Source organism: Oncorhynchus mykiss, chromosome 15 (assembly GCF_057628025.1).
Source record: "Oncorhynchus mykiss isolate SJ-2025 chromosome 15, ASM5762802v1, whole genome shotgun sequence".
Lineage (NCBI taxonomy): Eukaryota > Metazoa > Chordata > Actinopteri > Salmoniformes > Salmonidae > Oncorhynchus > Oncorhynchus mykiss.
Window position 1 is genome coordinate 52,787,820 of NC_143036.1, and position 17,264 is coordinate 52,805,083.

Below are 17,264 nucleotides of genomic sequence, written 5' to 3' on the forward strand. Positions count from 1 at the left end.
ATCTAACAGCAATAGTCTGAGTATTGTGTGCCAAACAACATTTCCACAACTAAGTCAAATGTCTTCTACTGATCCGACTTCCCCTTTCCCTCCTGAACAACCAGTAAACATTTACTGTCAACATTACATGTTCCTTGGAGTTTGATATAAGAAATGTATGGGATTATGATAGGGCCTGACCTATAGCCTGTTGATCACATGCATGCAATTCTTACACGTTTCACATAAAGAGCAAGGGTTAATGGAACAGGGAATGTTTTTCCTAAACAAATTAGGGATTTCAGTAACAACTTTTCAGGCAGAAACAAGAAACTAAATGGATGAAATAATGTTGCAGCTTCAGCACAGACAGCGCAATAAACACTTGCTGTGCTACCTTTTCACTGCAGTAGGGAGGCGTGCGAGACAACGTGCACCAGTTAAACACTGTCGTCGTTAAAAAAATTAACACCATGACCATTGGGCTCGAGTCATTTGTGTGTCTTAATTATTTAATCAAACTGTGTGCTTAAAGCATCAGACAAGCTCAGTGCATATGTAGTGGTTTTATTCAAATATTCAGAGTGATTTTATTCTGTCTATGTATGGAAAAATACATTCAAACATTGACCAATCATTTGCTCGAAAGAACAGGACAACTCTCGGTCGACCAAGATTATATATAAATGTTTTAATGTATTTTTCCATATATAGACAATGAATAAAATCACTATCTAGTCATTTTATAAAAGTATGTTTCTAAATGAAAAGTAACTTCTACTGCCATTATGTGGAAATAACCTACATAAAGCCAATAAATAAAAATATCGCAGCCTGCAGGAAGAAAATATCCTGATTTAAAAAAATCTATCATATTGGCTATCAACTTGGTCCAGCAGGAAGCTTGTGCTAACAAACTTTCGGCATTGTATAAAATATTCTGGGCCCTCAGAGTTATCCCACACCAGTGAGCTCTGGACAGACACAGATGTAGGCCTATTTTATTGCTTTCCACCGGATCAGATGTATTTTATTTTTTTCATGCTGAGTGGTTATCTAAAAAGGGAGAGAGCTGGAAAGATTTTTCAAAAAGGCTACATTGAGGAACAATTCTCAATGGATGTAAAAACAGACTGTTTACTTGCTGTTAGAGGTGAAGAAAAAAAATGACTGAGAAGCGCCACAGCTCATTAGTGGTGAGTTAAGACAGAAATACGATCAGATCCCCAAACAAGCACATTTATAAGTCTACATTTGCCAGGTAGCCGAGGACTTATTCAATGCGTAATCAGATGCGTGTCCTTACTCAACATTGACAGGAGCGCTCCAAAAAAAAACACAATGAATATATTAACTCGTAAACAGAATGAAACAAACCAAAACGTGTTTCTCACAAGTGTAGCCTAGGTTGTGCGCTCATTGACATGTTGTTTGCGACAATGAAAACTGTAAAAGTCTAATATTTTGAATCCATTAACAGAAATTACAGTAACCAAACATTGTAGATTTGAAATTATGGGAATTAACTGTAAATGTACTACTGAAGAGCCATCGGCGCAGCCTCCGCAATGGATTAGTCCCCCGACAGGCTTCAGTCAATAAGTTCCATAAATAAGTTTTTATTTATTTTTTAATTGTAACCGCTCGACTAAAAATATATATCTTAGATTGACCAAAAGCTAATTACCCAAACGGGGTCAGCCCAAGTACAGTCCTCCAACACAGCTCTCCCACAGCTGTATAGCTTCACCACACAAAACAGTGCCGATAACTCAACTCTTCACCCCTCAACACCAAGTGGCTTCTTGCCAGGATGTTCCAGCACAGTTGTTTTTCTAAGACTCCTGAAATATAAGCTTAATATCAGTGTGCGGAGTACGACTGACTGGTGCAGACAGGACTCATTACTGCAGCATGTAGCCCAGGCCTATAATAAATACATTGCTATAGTCCAATAACAAGACTGTTCTACTTCCTCACACCTCCTCAGACTTTTACCACACCCCATCCTCCCCAATCACTTCCATCTGAAAAGCTGGTTACCCAACACTGTGTGTGTGCATTTCAACAATGGAGACTAAGCATGGGGTGGTGAAATGTTACATGATGAAAGGCAGACTTCCCTGTTCATCAGTAGCTATTTTAGTGTGTGAGGCAATAGAACATGTCACAGCACTGAAAGACACCTCCCAGAACAGAACCGTAGGCCAGTCCTTTGAGAACCCAGGCCAACAATAACCCATACTTCCACTGTTGAGTGTTATTAGCTGGCTCTGGAAACCTGGACCCTGCACTGCAGACCACAGACATGTTACCTAGGGAGACAGGGATGATTGAAAGTTCACATTAACTGCCTGGGGAAGACTCATCATGCCTCAAACCACTGTGCTGGGTCAGCATGTTGTCAGCCAAATGTGAGAGGCCCACAGGGGGAGAAGTCCACACAATACACACATTCGCGATAGTATGTAGCCTAGGCAGTGTGGTGCCAGGACAACAACCTCTCCCTCAATGTGAGCAAGGAAGGAGCTGATCGTGGACTACAGGAAAAGGCCAGGCCGAACAGGCCCCCATTAACATCGACGGGGCTGTAGTGGAGCAGGTCGAGTTTCAAAGTTCCTTGGTGTCCACATCAACAAACTAACATGGTCCAAACACACCAAGACAGACGTGAAGAGGGCTCAACAAAACCTTTTCTCCCTAAGGAGACTGAACAGATTTGGCATGGGTCCACTGATCCTCAAAGACCTATAGCTGCACCAGAGAGCATCCTGACCGGGTCCATCACTGCCAGGTAGGCAACTGCTCGGCATCTGACCGTAAGGCATTACAGAGGGTAGTACGTACGGCCCAGTACGTCACTGGGGCCAAGCTTCCTGCCATCCAGGACCTATATAATAGGCGTGTCAGAGGAAAGACGATAAAATTGACAGACTTCAGTCACCCAAGTCAGACTGTTCTCTGCTACTGCACGGCAAGCGGTACCGGATCACCAAGTCTAGGACCAAAAGGCTCCTTAACAGCTTCTACCCACAAGCCATAAGACTGCTGAACAATTAATCAAGTGGCCACCGGACTATTTACATTGATGCACTCACCCCCCCATTTGTTTGGTACACTGCTGCTACTTGCTGTTTATTATCTATGCATAGTCACTTCACCCCTACCTAGCATATACAAATTAACTAACCAACCTGTACCCCCACACTGTCTCTGTACCGGTAGCCCCTGAAAATAGCCTTGTTATTGTTATTGTGTTACTTCTTACTTGAGTTAATTTGGTAAATATTTTCTTAACTCTTCTTGAACTGCACTGTTGGTTAAGGGCTTGGTAAGTACGCATTTCATGGTAAGACGTGACAAATAGCACTGTTTCGGTCTTTCTGATTCACTTCTCTCTCTAGAGTGAATCTCCATCTCAGACATAACAGGCCTGGCTTCAGACAGATCGGATTACAGTAACATGGAAAACATTCCTATAGACCAACACACTGAGGATAATAAAAACAGGTGTGTATGTGGCAAGAGACAGGAACACAATAGAACACACACAGTATGTGGAATATGGGGATGACTGAGCAGATGTGATACTATGTGGTTCACTCTGGGAGGAAGTAGACTTGTCTGACTAACACTCCAACAGCACGCATCATGAAAACTGCCACGGAAGTATGAATCGGTAGGGAGCTAGCCTGTAGAGCTAGTCTATGGGGAGTAGCATTGACCCACTATCATGTCTGTAACCCTCACTTAGCAAAGAGAGACAGGAACCCCACTGCAGAGAGCGTAACAAGCGCAACAGCACAAGGCTAGCCCACTCAGTCAGCATGGTTGCAGGGAAACTGCAGCAGAAAATTAATTTAAGGTCCTTGGCTGCATGGTACAGACTGTCACATCAAACCCTGAACCTGTGGGCAAACTACTGTACTAACTGTTACAAAGCAGTCAAAACTTGCTAATACTCTACAACTGTAGACTCAACTCTGACGATCAAAACAGCACTACTTTAAAATCAACATTGATGAAAGGCTTTCAACCTAGAGTATGGAGAGTTGAGACATTGACAAGCCTCTCATAGTGAAACTGAAGGTCTGTTAATATTTGCCTAAAGGCAGCTAGCTAACCAGCAGTCGTTCATCATTAACTGACTATAGTCTAGTCTCCTGTGACAATCATTACATCAACCGGTCTGTCTGTTACATATAAATACACACACACGTGTGATTAGATATATAACTGCCAGTAGCATACAACAACAGTCCTGTTCTGAGAACCAGACAGTATTCTCTTTACCCTGAGCATGTCAAACTGAACAAGTGCTCAATTAAATCCATTCAAAATAGAAGTAAGAACATGTGATAGCATGGTTGTGTATCTCAGTAAACGCACGCTAAGACCACTCAGTCAGGCACTAACCAGGTGCAGAAACACAGCACAGAGGCCCTATAGGGTTACACAAGTCACATTTAGCAAACTGTCCACACTCTGTGGGAATGGGACGGGGGTGTGTGGTTGCTTTTCCTACCATGAATAAACCCATACCACATGGACATGACAGAGGTCGACAGACCAAGGCTCATTCCCTTCTCAGCTCCAATAGAAACCTGAACAGGCCTATCTCTGGCATGTGTGGTACAATGCATAATGGAGTGCAAGATGAATGGTGTGGCTGATGGAGGACTGTTCCGACAGGAGTCGTAGACAAAGCATTCTCACTAATCACACAGACACAGCTGCAGTACTAGCCAGGGCGGAGACCAGCAGCTATAGCTATACAGTGCAGTGACTGTAGCAACCAGCCATAGCGGGGCTGTGACTAAGTCTCAGAGAGGGATAATAAGGCTCAAAGACTCCAGTTATTGCACCTTGATCTGTTTTTCAATCGCCAATCGTCACAATCGCCATCCAAAGGCATAATTCATCCCTGTGCCCAAGAACACCAAGGAAACCTGCCTATATGACTACCGACCCGTAGCACTGTAGCCAAGTGCTTTGAAAGGCTGGTTATGCCTCAACACCATCATCCCTGAAACCCAAGACAACTCCAATTCGCATACCGCCCCAAAAGAGCAACAGATGACGCAATCTTAATTGCACTCCACACCTGGACAAAAGGAACACCTACATGAGAATGGTGTTCATTGACTACAGCTCAGTGTTCAACACCAGAGCCCACAAAGATTATCACTAAATTAAGGACCCTGGGATTAAACACCTCCCTCTGCAACTGGATCCTGACTTCCTGACAGGCCGCCCCCAGGTGGTAAGGGTAGGTAACAACACATCCGCCATGCTGATCCTCAACACGAGGGCCCCTCAGGGGTGTGTACTTAGTCCCCTCCTGTACTCCCGGCTCACCCACGACTGAGGCCACGCACAACTCCAACACCATCATTAAAGTTTGCTGACAACAAGTGGTAGGCCTGATCACAGTCAACGATGAGACCTCCCTATAGGCTGAGGTCAGAGACCTGGCCGTGTGGTGCCAGGACAACAAGCTCTCCCTCAATGTGAGCAAGACAAAGGAGCTGATCGTGGACTACAGGAAGAGGGCTGAACACACCCTCGTTCACATTGACGGGGCTATAGAGGAGCGGGTGTAGAGCTTAAAGTTCCTTGGTGTCCACATCAAACTATCACAGTCCAAACACACCAAGATAGTCGTGAAGAGGGCACGACAACACCAATTCCCCCTCAGGAGACTGAAAAGATTTGGCATGGGTCCCCTGATCCTCAAAGTTCAACAGCTGCGCTATCGAGAGCGTCATGAACGGCTGCATCACAACTTGGTATGTCAATTGCTTGGCATCTGACCGTAAGGCGCTACAGAGGGTAGTGGATACAGCCCACGGATGGCAATCGGTAGCAGAGCACCAAGTCTAGACCCAAAAGGCTCCTTAACAGCTTCTACCCCAAAGCCATAGGACTACTGAACAATTAATCAAATGGCTACCTGAACTATTTGCATTGACACCCCCCCCCCACACTTTATAATATATATTTTTTTACTGATGCTACTCACTGTTTATTATGTCACTTTACCCCTACCTACATGTACATTTGAAGTCAGAAGTTTACATACACCTTTGCCAAATACATTTAAACTCAGTTTCACAATTCCTGACATTCATTTCAGCTTTTATTTCTTTCATCACATTCCCAGTAAGTCAGAAGTTTACATGCACTCAAATAGTATTTGGTAGCATTGCCTTTAATTTTTTTAAACTTGGGTCAAACGTTTTGGGTAGCCTTCCACAAGCTTCCCACAATAAGTTGGGTGAATTTTGTCCCATTTCTTCTGACAGAGCTGGTGTAACTGAGTCAGGTTTGTAGTCCTCCTTGCTCACACATGCTTTTTCAGTTCTGCCCACAAATGTTCTATAGGATTGTTGTCAGGGCTTTGTGATCTCGTCAAGACGTCATGTTACACTCCCTCTTACATGGACCTACAAGTGGCATGAATGTTCAGCTGATACATTTAAAATGTAGCTAGTAGATACTAGACCCAATACATTCTATACTGTTGGTATGTTCTCCCCTTCTCGCTCTCATAGTGTGCAGTGGTGTGTGTGGAGCTTGAGCGTAGTGTGTAATGTGTGCAGACATGTGTAGTGTGTGTGTGTGATGGTGGTACAGTAATTACAGCCACAGCCAGTTTCTCTAACTGTTCCCAGAAACAGCATAAGCAGGCAGGGACCCACGAGGATAGTGACCCACAACCCTCTGATCTATACAAGTTGACCTCTGAACCTTGTCAGGGGAAATGAGAGGGTGGTGGCCGACCCATCAGTTAAATGACCACCTGGATGCCCTTCCTAGTGTGTAATATCCATCTGTAGACCAGGTGTCTTCTGGGACCTATGAGTAAGAATCAGCTCATATTGGGCCTCAGTAGTTCCATTACAGGGCATTATTCAGGATAATGACAGTTTGTTGTCCAGAGAAAAGGGGGATTCTCTCACAGACAGTGAAGTGGTGTGTGTCTTATAGACCACCTGTTCTGTGGTCTTGCTAGGATGGGACATGACCATGTGATACAGTTCAGTAGATCTGGAAGTTTGATCTAGCATCGAGTGCTTCCGTTCCATGACTGATGTGGCTGTACATGCACGAGTAGTCGAGTACACCCACACGGGTCCAGTGTTAAACACCTCATCTGCTTCATGACGCAGGCAGTCTTCGAAAGGTAATCATATTACCAAGGAGCCTGCTCTGCGTGCATGTTTAGACTGCGAGAGCTGTTTCCTCTGGAACAGAACACTTAGAGCAGCAGACAGTTATAAAAGGGCTTTAAGTAACGTGCAGACAGGTGATGCTAGAGCAACATAACAGAGCAAGACTGATCATAAAGTAGCCTAAACCCATACCAACTCCCTGCAGTAAAACCCACCTCCAGAGCAGTGTTTTTTCAACATGTTTGATATGTAGGCTAGATGACTTAGACCCGTTTTGCATTTCTAAACTAAGAAGGATGTTTCCATATCAGTCTTTTCTTTCTTTTATTTTTTATCAGTAGCTGCGAGAGGTGGATTGGTAGAGTGTGCTGTGTGGGCCTTGCTCGGTTTAGCTGAAGTATGAAAACAGAGAAACTGTTGACATTCTTTCCTTTCTGCAGCAGAACAAAACTCACCACAGCAGGAAGGAAACAGGCCTGCATTGCACCCATTGACACACACACAAACAGCTGAGTTGAGCTGATCGGTGTTGAGGGTCGGCTATGTTGTGAATATAAAGCTTCAGGGACTCCTCTTCAAACAGTCTGTACCTCAAGTGGTGCCCTGAGCCCTCTGCCACTGCTTAGGCTTAATCATTCTATTCAGTTTCCTATCAACACGCCATATCGAAACAGACACAAAAGGCTGATGACGGGACAAATGTAGTAACTGCACCAGCCAGTTTAAACACAGGCACTCCGCGCTCGGACATTAAGTAGTTACACACACACACACCGTGTTAATTACACATATCTATTGGAGATCTCCCTGGAGCAGATCATACATTTTGTCTAGACTGGGGGTAACACTGCCAAACTGTTTTGAGATCTGAAGTCTCAAGTCAGAAGGGTTATAGCTCAGACACACACCAAAAGAGATGTCAGTATGCAGTAAAAAAAATGGACACCCCGTCTCTGAATAGCAGAGACAGAGCTCTCCTTCTGGAACAGGCGTCTGGAGAGGTCTGGCTGCCGTTATGTAAACTCACAGCAGACTGAAGGTTCCACTGTGAGTGAGAGATTGGCTGGGGCTCCTGGAGGTCTTCTCTTTCACTCAGACCCTTTCCACTCCCCAAAAGCTAGTGCTAAGCGAACGCTAGCACAGTACAGCCCAGGAGGAAGAGCAGGTCTGTTGTACATAGGAAATGTAAACAAACATGCAAGTCCTACAGCAAGATGACAAAGAGGACAAAATGGAGGAACTGTGGTAAATGTGATACTGTAATAATTAGGGCCAGGACGATACAAATATCGCAATATTATTTCCATGGCAAAATTGAAAACACGAAGCAGACCAAACTCTTTGGTCCTTTAAAAACCTGCTGTATGTAAAGTAGTCTGTGCTATAGCTTGGAAAATAAATACATGTGACTGAATGACAACATAATGCTGCTTATTTCCAACATTAGGGCTGATTTCCTAACAAAGTTAAATCCGCTTCATGTTGTGTTTCCTTGCCACAATACTAAAAATGGCAAGGAAGTTAGTCCCAGCTCTAGTAATGATGCACAACTTGGACTGAAAGTGGCAGCAGAAAGAGAACCGGATACAAAACTGAGAACATTTAGGAACTGCAACAATAGCTGAGGAAACTGGGGTGGCGTTGGAAGAGGGGGAGAGACACGTGAGGGAGGGTGTGTTAATGGATTGTGTGGTTGATTAAGCTCCTGACATGGGGTTTGCACACCATGCAGTCAGGTGATGTCATAGACAAGTCAAACCCAGCCTACCTGAATTGGTGTGGGGGCACTGCCTCTGCCATCAATGCCCCTCTCCTGTACGCTCACGGGAATATAGCCAAAAGGACTGAGAATCAACTAAAAGGGGCCTTTTCCCACCAACAGAGACTGGAAGGGAGGCTAAAGCAGCTTCTGTATCTACCACAGAAACTGTTGGAAACCATGGGTGTGATTCCATCCCCTTCTAGTATTCTGGGGAATCCTCTGGTCTGGACAGAGCATATGTTTCTGATGTCTGAGGAAGACCAATACTAAGCTGTTTCTCTCCCTTCCTCTCCATCTGGAAACAGAGTGCACTCAAGGAGAAAGACTGAAATGCATTACTGTTGTACAGCACTCAAAAACACACAAACCACAGATGGGGACCGCTTATCCTTCACTCAACCCAACAAACAGCCCTCTCTGTGACCAAGGCAGCCCATAGTTTGAGTTTTATACAGGAAGACTGTCAGGAGATAATGCGTGGTGATCATTTTATGAAAGCGTCTGCTGTTGTTGACTTTGGAGCAGAGAAACAAACAGCAGCCCTCTCCTCCTACAAAGCTGCCATGTTAGATTGGAGCCAACTGATTCACTGGCTCCAACCCAGCTCTACTAAAACCCTACCATAACTAATACACAAACTCTTATACTAAACACCTACTACTATGATTAATGTACTATACATCAATATAACTATGACATGGCTCCACTACAGACTCACTAGGGTCCTCTCCTCCCATATACACAGAGAGAAGGCTGTGAATTACTCAGTAGTCCACAGTATTAGCTAGCTACTCTGGAGACACAGAGACTAGCTGAGGAGGGTTATGAGGCCCCGTCACTCAGAAGCTGTCTGTCTATTGCAGCTGTTTCCCAGCAGCCCAGGCAGGGTCAGAGCATTTTGAGACTCCATTTCCCCCGAGTGTCCATGGTGCTAAGGGGTAAACAGAAAGACTAGAGGCATGTTGAAGCTGAAGCTTCGACTTGTAAAGACACACCACAATGAACAGGCACTCTTGATTAAACATGGGCCAAGGCCGACAGAATCTAAATCACCACAAAAACCATTGCTCAAGGGGAGACATTGCTATGGAATGACTCAGGAGAAGTAACGAACTAGCCTAACTAGACCCTCTGAGGTTTATCATCAACTGGTAGCCTAACTGTTGTATGTTGGTGGTGGTGCTGTCAGAAGGGAAAGGATTGAGTTATCTAAGCCCATGAATCATATTTGAAACAAGCAGCAGTGGCATAACTGATGTCGCCATGAAGTACAGTACATTTAAAAGAATGCATTAAGTAATTCACACGTGCTTGATGAACAGAACCCCATACAGCAGGATTTGAGCTGGAGGGTTAACTAGAGGAGCTACTATGCTTGACATTTCACCCACAATAACACCATTGTGGGGGCAGACAGCATTATACTTACTGGCAAAGCCCTTCATGGCATAGTGTGTGTGTTGCATGGGCCACATTGTCCGCACCCGGGCAATGGAATATGATTGTCAAGATCATATGGAAATATGAGAGGTCAGGCTGAGAAGAGTTTGCAAGCTCACACACCACATACCTAGTGAATGCAGTTGTGTGTGTGACAGGACAATAACTGTTACATTATATGTAGAGTCTTCAGTCTGAGCGACAAACCAGTATTGATGAGCACAAACGGACCTTACTTATGAGTTCCATACCCCAGTCAGGAAGTCATGGGCTTTAACCAAATCAGGGACTAGAGGTCTCCTGTGGCATGTACGTTTCCAAATAACCAACTCTTCCACTGTATAAAATGCAATTATACACTTGAATTATTGCCTATAGCTTAAAATATGAAGTGTTAGGGGCCCTTAAGTGGCTATCCTATCAAAGTATGATTCCACGTGGTTCGGAAATATATTAGCTGCACGTGCCACTCAGATTATGGGTATAATTGCTGACCATCAGATTAGCTCCATTCAAATCTAAACAATAAAGCCTGGCAAAACAATATGGATTTAGCCTAAGCAAATAATTGATAGCTAACGGTAGCTAATGGAATGGCTAGCCAGCCTGCCTGCCATTTGTTACGTTGAAAATACTGTCGAGCAGACTGCATGCGAAACTGGTAGCTCCTTAACGTTAGCCGTTTAGCAACAGGTTGCTAACTTCATACGACAAAACACAGTAGCTACCAGGTGAGACGTTGGCATAAATTCAAGTTAATTTACCTTGCACTGGGTTGGTTTCCCTGAAGGCTTCTTAAAGAACGATGTTCTGGCAGTGAAAAAATACTCTTCGGAGTCCTCCTCTAAACTACTGTAACCACTACTCATGGTGCTAGTCCACGTCATTAGAGGATAAAACTAATCTATCTTCAAATTTGTCAGCATTAAAAAACGAATGAAAAACGAATAGCAGACCACAGCCGCAAAGCAACAACTAGAAAATAAAGTGGGTTACACCTTCTCAAACTTGTTTTTTGAACCGCAAAAAGCCCGAATACTTTCCAACGTTCACTCTTCCACCAACTACTGAGCAGTCCTCACACTCTAGCAGCTATCCAGCCGCTGGCTGTCAACCGCTCTGTAGACACGCCTACTAGAACTCGTCGAAAGTCCCTTATCCAATCACCTTTGACTTTTTTCTTCTTCTTCTTCTTCTGTTTCGTGTGGTTTTCCGGCAGACGAGACGCTGTGGTGCTGCCTTACGCAGGTCGGAGTGCGGATTGCACATTTTGGTCACCATATAAGAATGCAACTATACACTATCCCCAAAAACCAACCACCCCATCCCACTACTTTGGCAGGATGGATAGAACCCCTTCTCTCAAAACTTCCTGTAGATCTTCTGCACTAAAATCTCTCACACCCAAATATTGCTCTACTACTGCAACTACTACATCTATATTTCGGTGGTGTCTGCTACATCAGTGCAGTGCAGTTGATCACCACGGCTATAACCGCAAGAAATCCAACCTTACTAAAACTCATCCTCTCTGGCTCTCTCTCTTCAGGCCTGCTCACTTGGAGGCTCCTAGTCAAATGACTCAACCTTGGGGTATCCAATACTCTCTTCACTGCCTCAGCATAAGAAACTTTCTGCCCCACTAGAATTTTGGTAATCTCAGCCTCTCTGTTTCACAGGGTACTTCGTATCCCCAGCTACATGGGCATCACCAAAGTTGACACACAGTGCTTTCTCTATCCCAACTGTACCCTCCCTCTGACTATGCCCTCATGCACATTTCTCACATAGTGGGATCTCCCTTCTACACACTGCTGCAACGTGTCCGAATCTCTGGCACCTAAAGCACCGTAGCGGGTTCTAAACATAGGCCCTCACAGAATAGCAAAAATAACCTAAGGTTAACAGATAGAAACTCAGGATCAAAGCTTAACAAAACAGACATAGTATTTTCAGTCTTGCCATTGCCACCGTGACTATGTCTCACCAAATGGCGGAAGTCACAAACACTAGGATTCTTCATTTTCATTTGATCCACCTCTACATTCAACGCTACCCCACACCCCTTTCAGCGGCGCCCTGCTCCGGAGAGCAAAGCACACCACGGGTTTAACCCCGAGCCACGTGACTCAAAGCGCCCACTTCCTCTGGGAGGCGGACACATAAAAAAATCCAAACAATTCCACTACTCCACTACACTACAACTTCACAGATGTAACCATTCCCAGTTTGTCCTTTACCCAGCTCGACACAAAATATGGGTCGGCCAAAAAGCAGGATTAAACCCTTTCTAAAAAATCTCACTCCTAACGGTCCAAAATAATTTCTGGTAGGATTCTCAGGGCAAACGTTGAAAGACTCTACCACACCTGCTGCCGCAGGTAGGCCCACTACATCCTGGACCGGCTCAACTTCTGAGTGCTCGCCACTGCCGACTGACTCCATTTCAAGATCCTCAAGGTTCCCAAGAGAGCATGAAGACCTATAAGTAAGATGCCTTGGTTTGTAATCAGGAGACGGAAGTATGTGCAGCATGTACTCCTCAAACGAAGGTGTATACACAGGAGACAAGCCTCTGATCTTAGCGGGGCTTTTTCTTGCTCTTTCGCGTCGTCGCACCTCCTCTGCCTCTTCCCAACCTACACTTTCCACCGGCTTCTCCGTGGTCCCCCTTTGATTTGTTGAATACGATAGAATAAGTAGAGATAAACCATTACATTCACTCCAGTGAAGTGAAAGCCATAGTTTTTTCTTTCTTGCTTGCTTCTCTCCTCCTGCCTCCTCATACCTTTCTTTCCGTAGTCACTCATCATCAAATAATCCATATGAATCCATAAATGCACACATCCTTAAGAGACAACATAACATCTGCTTCCCACTTACCTCAATGAACATGCAGCACAGCGAAGCTAGCTTTCTTATTGTCCTTCCCTGCAACATGCTGCTTTACCAGAGCTCCAGGACCAACTAAACTAAAAATACAGCATCAAGATACTTTAGACTGACATACGCCCAGATGAATGGGTGGAACAGCAGGCGTTCGCTCGGACCAACCTTTTAACATTTCCCGTGGCCCTTGATGGTGGTGGCGGTGTGTGTGTGTCTAAGCGTGTGTCGTGTGTATGCAAATAACACCTGCCGATCTGTCACGACCACATATAACCTATATATAAAATCAGAATGTCACAAGCTATTTCTAAGCTTTCGAAGCTCTGCATAGGCCTCTGTGAGCCACCCTCACACAGTTCAAGGTGCTCGTAGCCAGAGGTGACATGACATCATCAGTAACCAGGAAATGGGATGTGAGAACTCTACGCGAAAACTCCGGTTCAACTGCATTCCCACCTTTCAATCCAAACTGGTCAAGCAATTGGTTATAGTGACCTGGGGTCCATATCTGTTCCATCGGAGGACAGACTGGGTTATGTAAACGTTTGGCCTGGACGAGGAAAAGCTGAATCAAAAACACACAAATTAAAGCCTTGTTCCACCTGGAGGCCCTCTGTTAGCCATGAGGCTGGGTTGGGTTCTAGCTAGGGAGAAATCACTCTCTGGTACGGACTCTCATTCACTGGTGTGGGTTGACTTTCTCTCCTACTGGCGCTGATCACAGCGAGTCAATAAAGTTATTCAAATGGAATTTAATCATTTCAGCAGCAGCTTCCCATGCTGCTGTTACGACAACCACCCCATGCAGTGTCAGATAACCTGTTGTATAAGTATCAATAAACACATTGAAAACACATTTGGTGTTTGACTGTGGGGAGGCTAGCTGTCTCCTGGGTTTATTTGGTTATAAATGTGTAATATGGCTTAATTCATGTTTTAACTCTGTGGTGGTGTTTGTAGCGTCTGATAAAGTTGTCTTGCATCAGCCCACAAATGGAACCCATTACTGCAATTCTCAGAGAGCAGAGCTACAATGCTTTAACAACCACAATGAAAAGTGCATGCAGTTCATTTCTAAAAGGATTTTAGTTGCCTGAGGCTTTTTTCTGAGTACATTTCTACATGACTCCTCCTGTGTGGCTTGTTCTTTTTACACACTAATATCACACAACTAACTAGCCCACCCAGTCACTGGAAAGGCTGTTACAACTTCAGCTACTGGGTCAAATGTATGTAACACATGTAGTGAATAAGGCGTACAACCCTTATCCTGACCACACCCAACACATACTGTAGCTTCTTGGGGGTTTATGGGAGGGACAGGCCTAATTTAAACCCAGAGTGCAGAGGCGACCTACAAGTAACCTAGGAGCACAGGAACAGCCAAACCCTCCAACCACACCACAGCCTGGCCAGGGAAGATTCATACAGCTGGCCTCTCTACTGTCCAGTCTCAGAGCCAACTGCCCACCTGTATGTTAAGGAGAAACTATAGTGTCCACTAGAACCCTGTCTAACCAACAGCTTCTGGTCAGGTGAGGTGATGGGCACTAGTTGCGGCATCCTTGGCCTGTATTTCTGTAGTACTGTACTGACTTAGGAAGGAACAGATCGGCTCCTGTAGGTGACTGGAAGTGTGTGAAAACAGCACGGAGAATGTCTCAGACACATGGAAACTCATTCTCAGCTCCACCCCCCTCACTCTCCCTTCCCTGGTGTAAAACAATGGACACTCGGCATGAACTCCACCCCCCTTCCTGGTCTCCACACAGAGAGAGAGAGAGTGGTCACTGGGCCTGTAGTCTCTCTGCCTGAGAGCCACAGCCCTTGGCAGACATTACCCACATTCCTCTGCAGGCAAGGGCTTAAGGTTCTCAGCACTGCTTGTTTACATGCTGCAGGTCTAGTTAGTTATAGGTGAAGGGGTAAGAAGAGGTGTGGGTGAAGAGGGGGTGAGGTGGTGAGATGAAAGGGGTAAGGGCGCAATGAGGTGAATGGGTGAGGTCGGGGAGGCGTAAGGAATGTCCCATAAATGACTCCATAAATGAGAATTCCACCACAAAGTCTGGTATGTGGAGAAAGAGTTGTGAGAAAACAGACACTCTCTACTTCAGGTTTACCTGCCTAGTCTCTACAAAGGTGTTTGTTTAAGGAGGTTTTTCAAGTGAGTGTGGGAGTCTGAGTTCCCCTACCTTTATCATCTAGAATGATGTCATTGTTGTAATAACTCACCCTGTTTTATTAAATCAGGAAGTACAACAAATATTCCTGTGAGTAATGACATCAAATGTGCTTGAGGTAAAACACAGATGAGGAATGCTCACTCATAAGAGTGATGGATAGCTACTTTCAGTATACTGTCTACAGTGCATTCAGAAAGCATTCAGACCCCTTCCCTTTTTCACATTACTGCCTTAATCTAAAATGGATTTTTTTTTTTAAATCCTCAATCTACAAACAATACCCCATAATGACAAAGTGAAAACAGTTTATTTTTTACTTTTGCAAATGTATAAAATAAACTAAAATATCTTATTTACAAAAGTATTCAGACCCTTGGTTATGAGACCCGAAATTGAGCTCAGCTGCATCCTGTTTCCACTGATCATCCTTGAGATGTTTCTACAACTTGATTGGTCCACCTGTGGTAAATTAAATTGATTGGACATGATTTAGAAAGGCATGTACCTGCCTATATAAGGTCCCACAGTTGACAGTGCATGTCAGAGCAAAAACCAGGAGAGGGGGTGACCTCGACAATTTATTGTTAAAATGAGAGGCTGCCTGGATCATTCATTTAAAGACCCTTGCTCCCTTCGGTCTCAACGTAGACTTTGATCTGAAGTCATTCTTGTGATTGTTGTGATTTTGCTATTCATTGTAAATATTTGTATGCCTATGTAGCCAAATTGTCTCTATGCTTGCTATTCATTTATGTTTTTTGTATGTTCTTTTTATATCTGAGAATTAACCAATGATATCAGGCCACACCCGACCATGATTACAGAGTGTGTGTCCTTTGACACTATATAAACTAGTGACTCGCAGTGTATGTCATTATACCCTGACGAAGATAGCTTGTCTGTGGAAACGTTGGCTATAAGGTTATTCAATTATTGCATCGGAGCTCCTAGAGTGTGCGCGTCTCCTTTTCTTTTTCCAGAGCAAAAACCAAGCCATGAGGTCGAAGGGATTGTCTGTAGAGCCCTGAGACAGGATTGTGTCGAGGCACAGATCTGGGGAAGGGTACCAAAAAAATTATGCAGCATTGAAGTTCCCCAAGAACACAGTGGCATAATTCTTAAATGGAAGAAGTATGGAACCACCAAGACTCTTCCTAGAGCTGGCCGCCTGGCCAAACAGAGCAATCGAGGGAGAAGGGCCTTAGTCAGGGAGGTGACCAAGAACCTGATTGGTGCTCTGTCAGAGCTCCAGAATTCCTCTGTGGAGATGGGATAACTTTGCGGAAGGACAACCATCTCTTCAGCACTCCACCAATCAGGCCCTTATGATAGAGTGGATAGATGGAAGCCACTCCTTAGTAAAAGGCAAATGACAGCCCACTTGGAGTTTGCCAAAAGGCACCTAAAGGCCTCTCAGACCATGAGAAACAAGATTTTCTGGTCTGATGAAACCAAGATTGAACTCTTTGGCCTCTTTGGCCTGAATGCCAAGCATCACACCTGGAGGAAACCTGGCACCATCCCTACGGTGAAGCATGGTGGTGGCAGCAGGATGTTTTTCAGTGGCAGGGGCTGGGAGACTAGTCGGGATCGAGGGAAAGATGAACAGAACAAAGTACAGAGAGATCATTGATGAAAACCTGGTTCACATTCCAAGGTTCACATTCCAACAGGACAACGACCCTAAGCACACAGCCAAGACAATGCAGGAATGGCTTCGGGACAAGACTCTGAATGTCCAGTCAGAGCCCGGACTTGAACCCGATCGAACATCTCTGGAAAGACCTGAAAATAGCTGTGCAGCAATGCTCCCCATCCAACCTGACAGAGCTTGAG

The 17,264-nt window shown here is 44.7% G+C and overlaps 1 protein-coding gene across 3 annotated transcripts in view; it reads right to left on the reverse strand.

Moving 5' to 3' along the window:
- LOC110490224 (ras association domain-containing protein 3) overlaps positions 1–17,264 on the reverse strand; it is a 56,052-nt gene that overhangs the window by 18,680 nt on the left and 20,108 nt on the right. Inside the window, exon 1 of one of the 3 annotated variants that reach the window (XM_090200306.1) lies at positions 13,240–13,266. The exons of 1 other annotated variant lie outside the window; for it this stretch is intronic. In XM_090200306.1, coding sequence (XP_090056432.1) covers positions 13,240–13,251 — 12 coding nt within the window. In that variant the 5' untranslated portion in view covers positions 13,252–13,266. Of the gene's footprint in view, positions 1–11,120; positions 11,556–13,239; positions 13,267–17,264 lie in introns of those variants that run through there. One more of the 3 variants, XM_021563495.3, reaches the window with a different exon arrangement.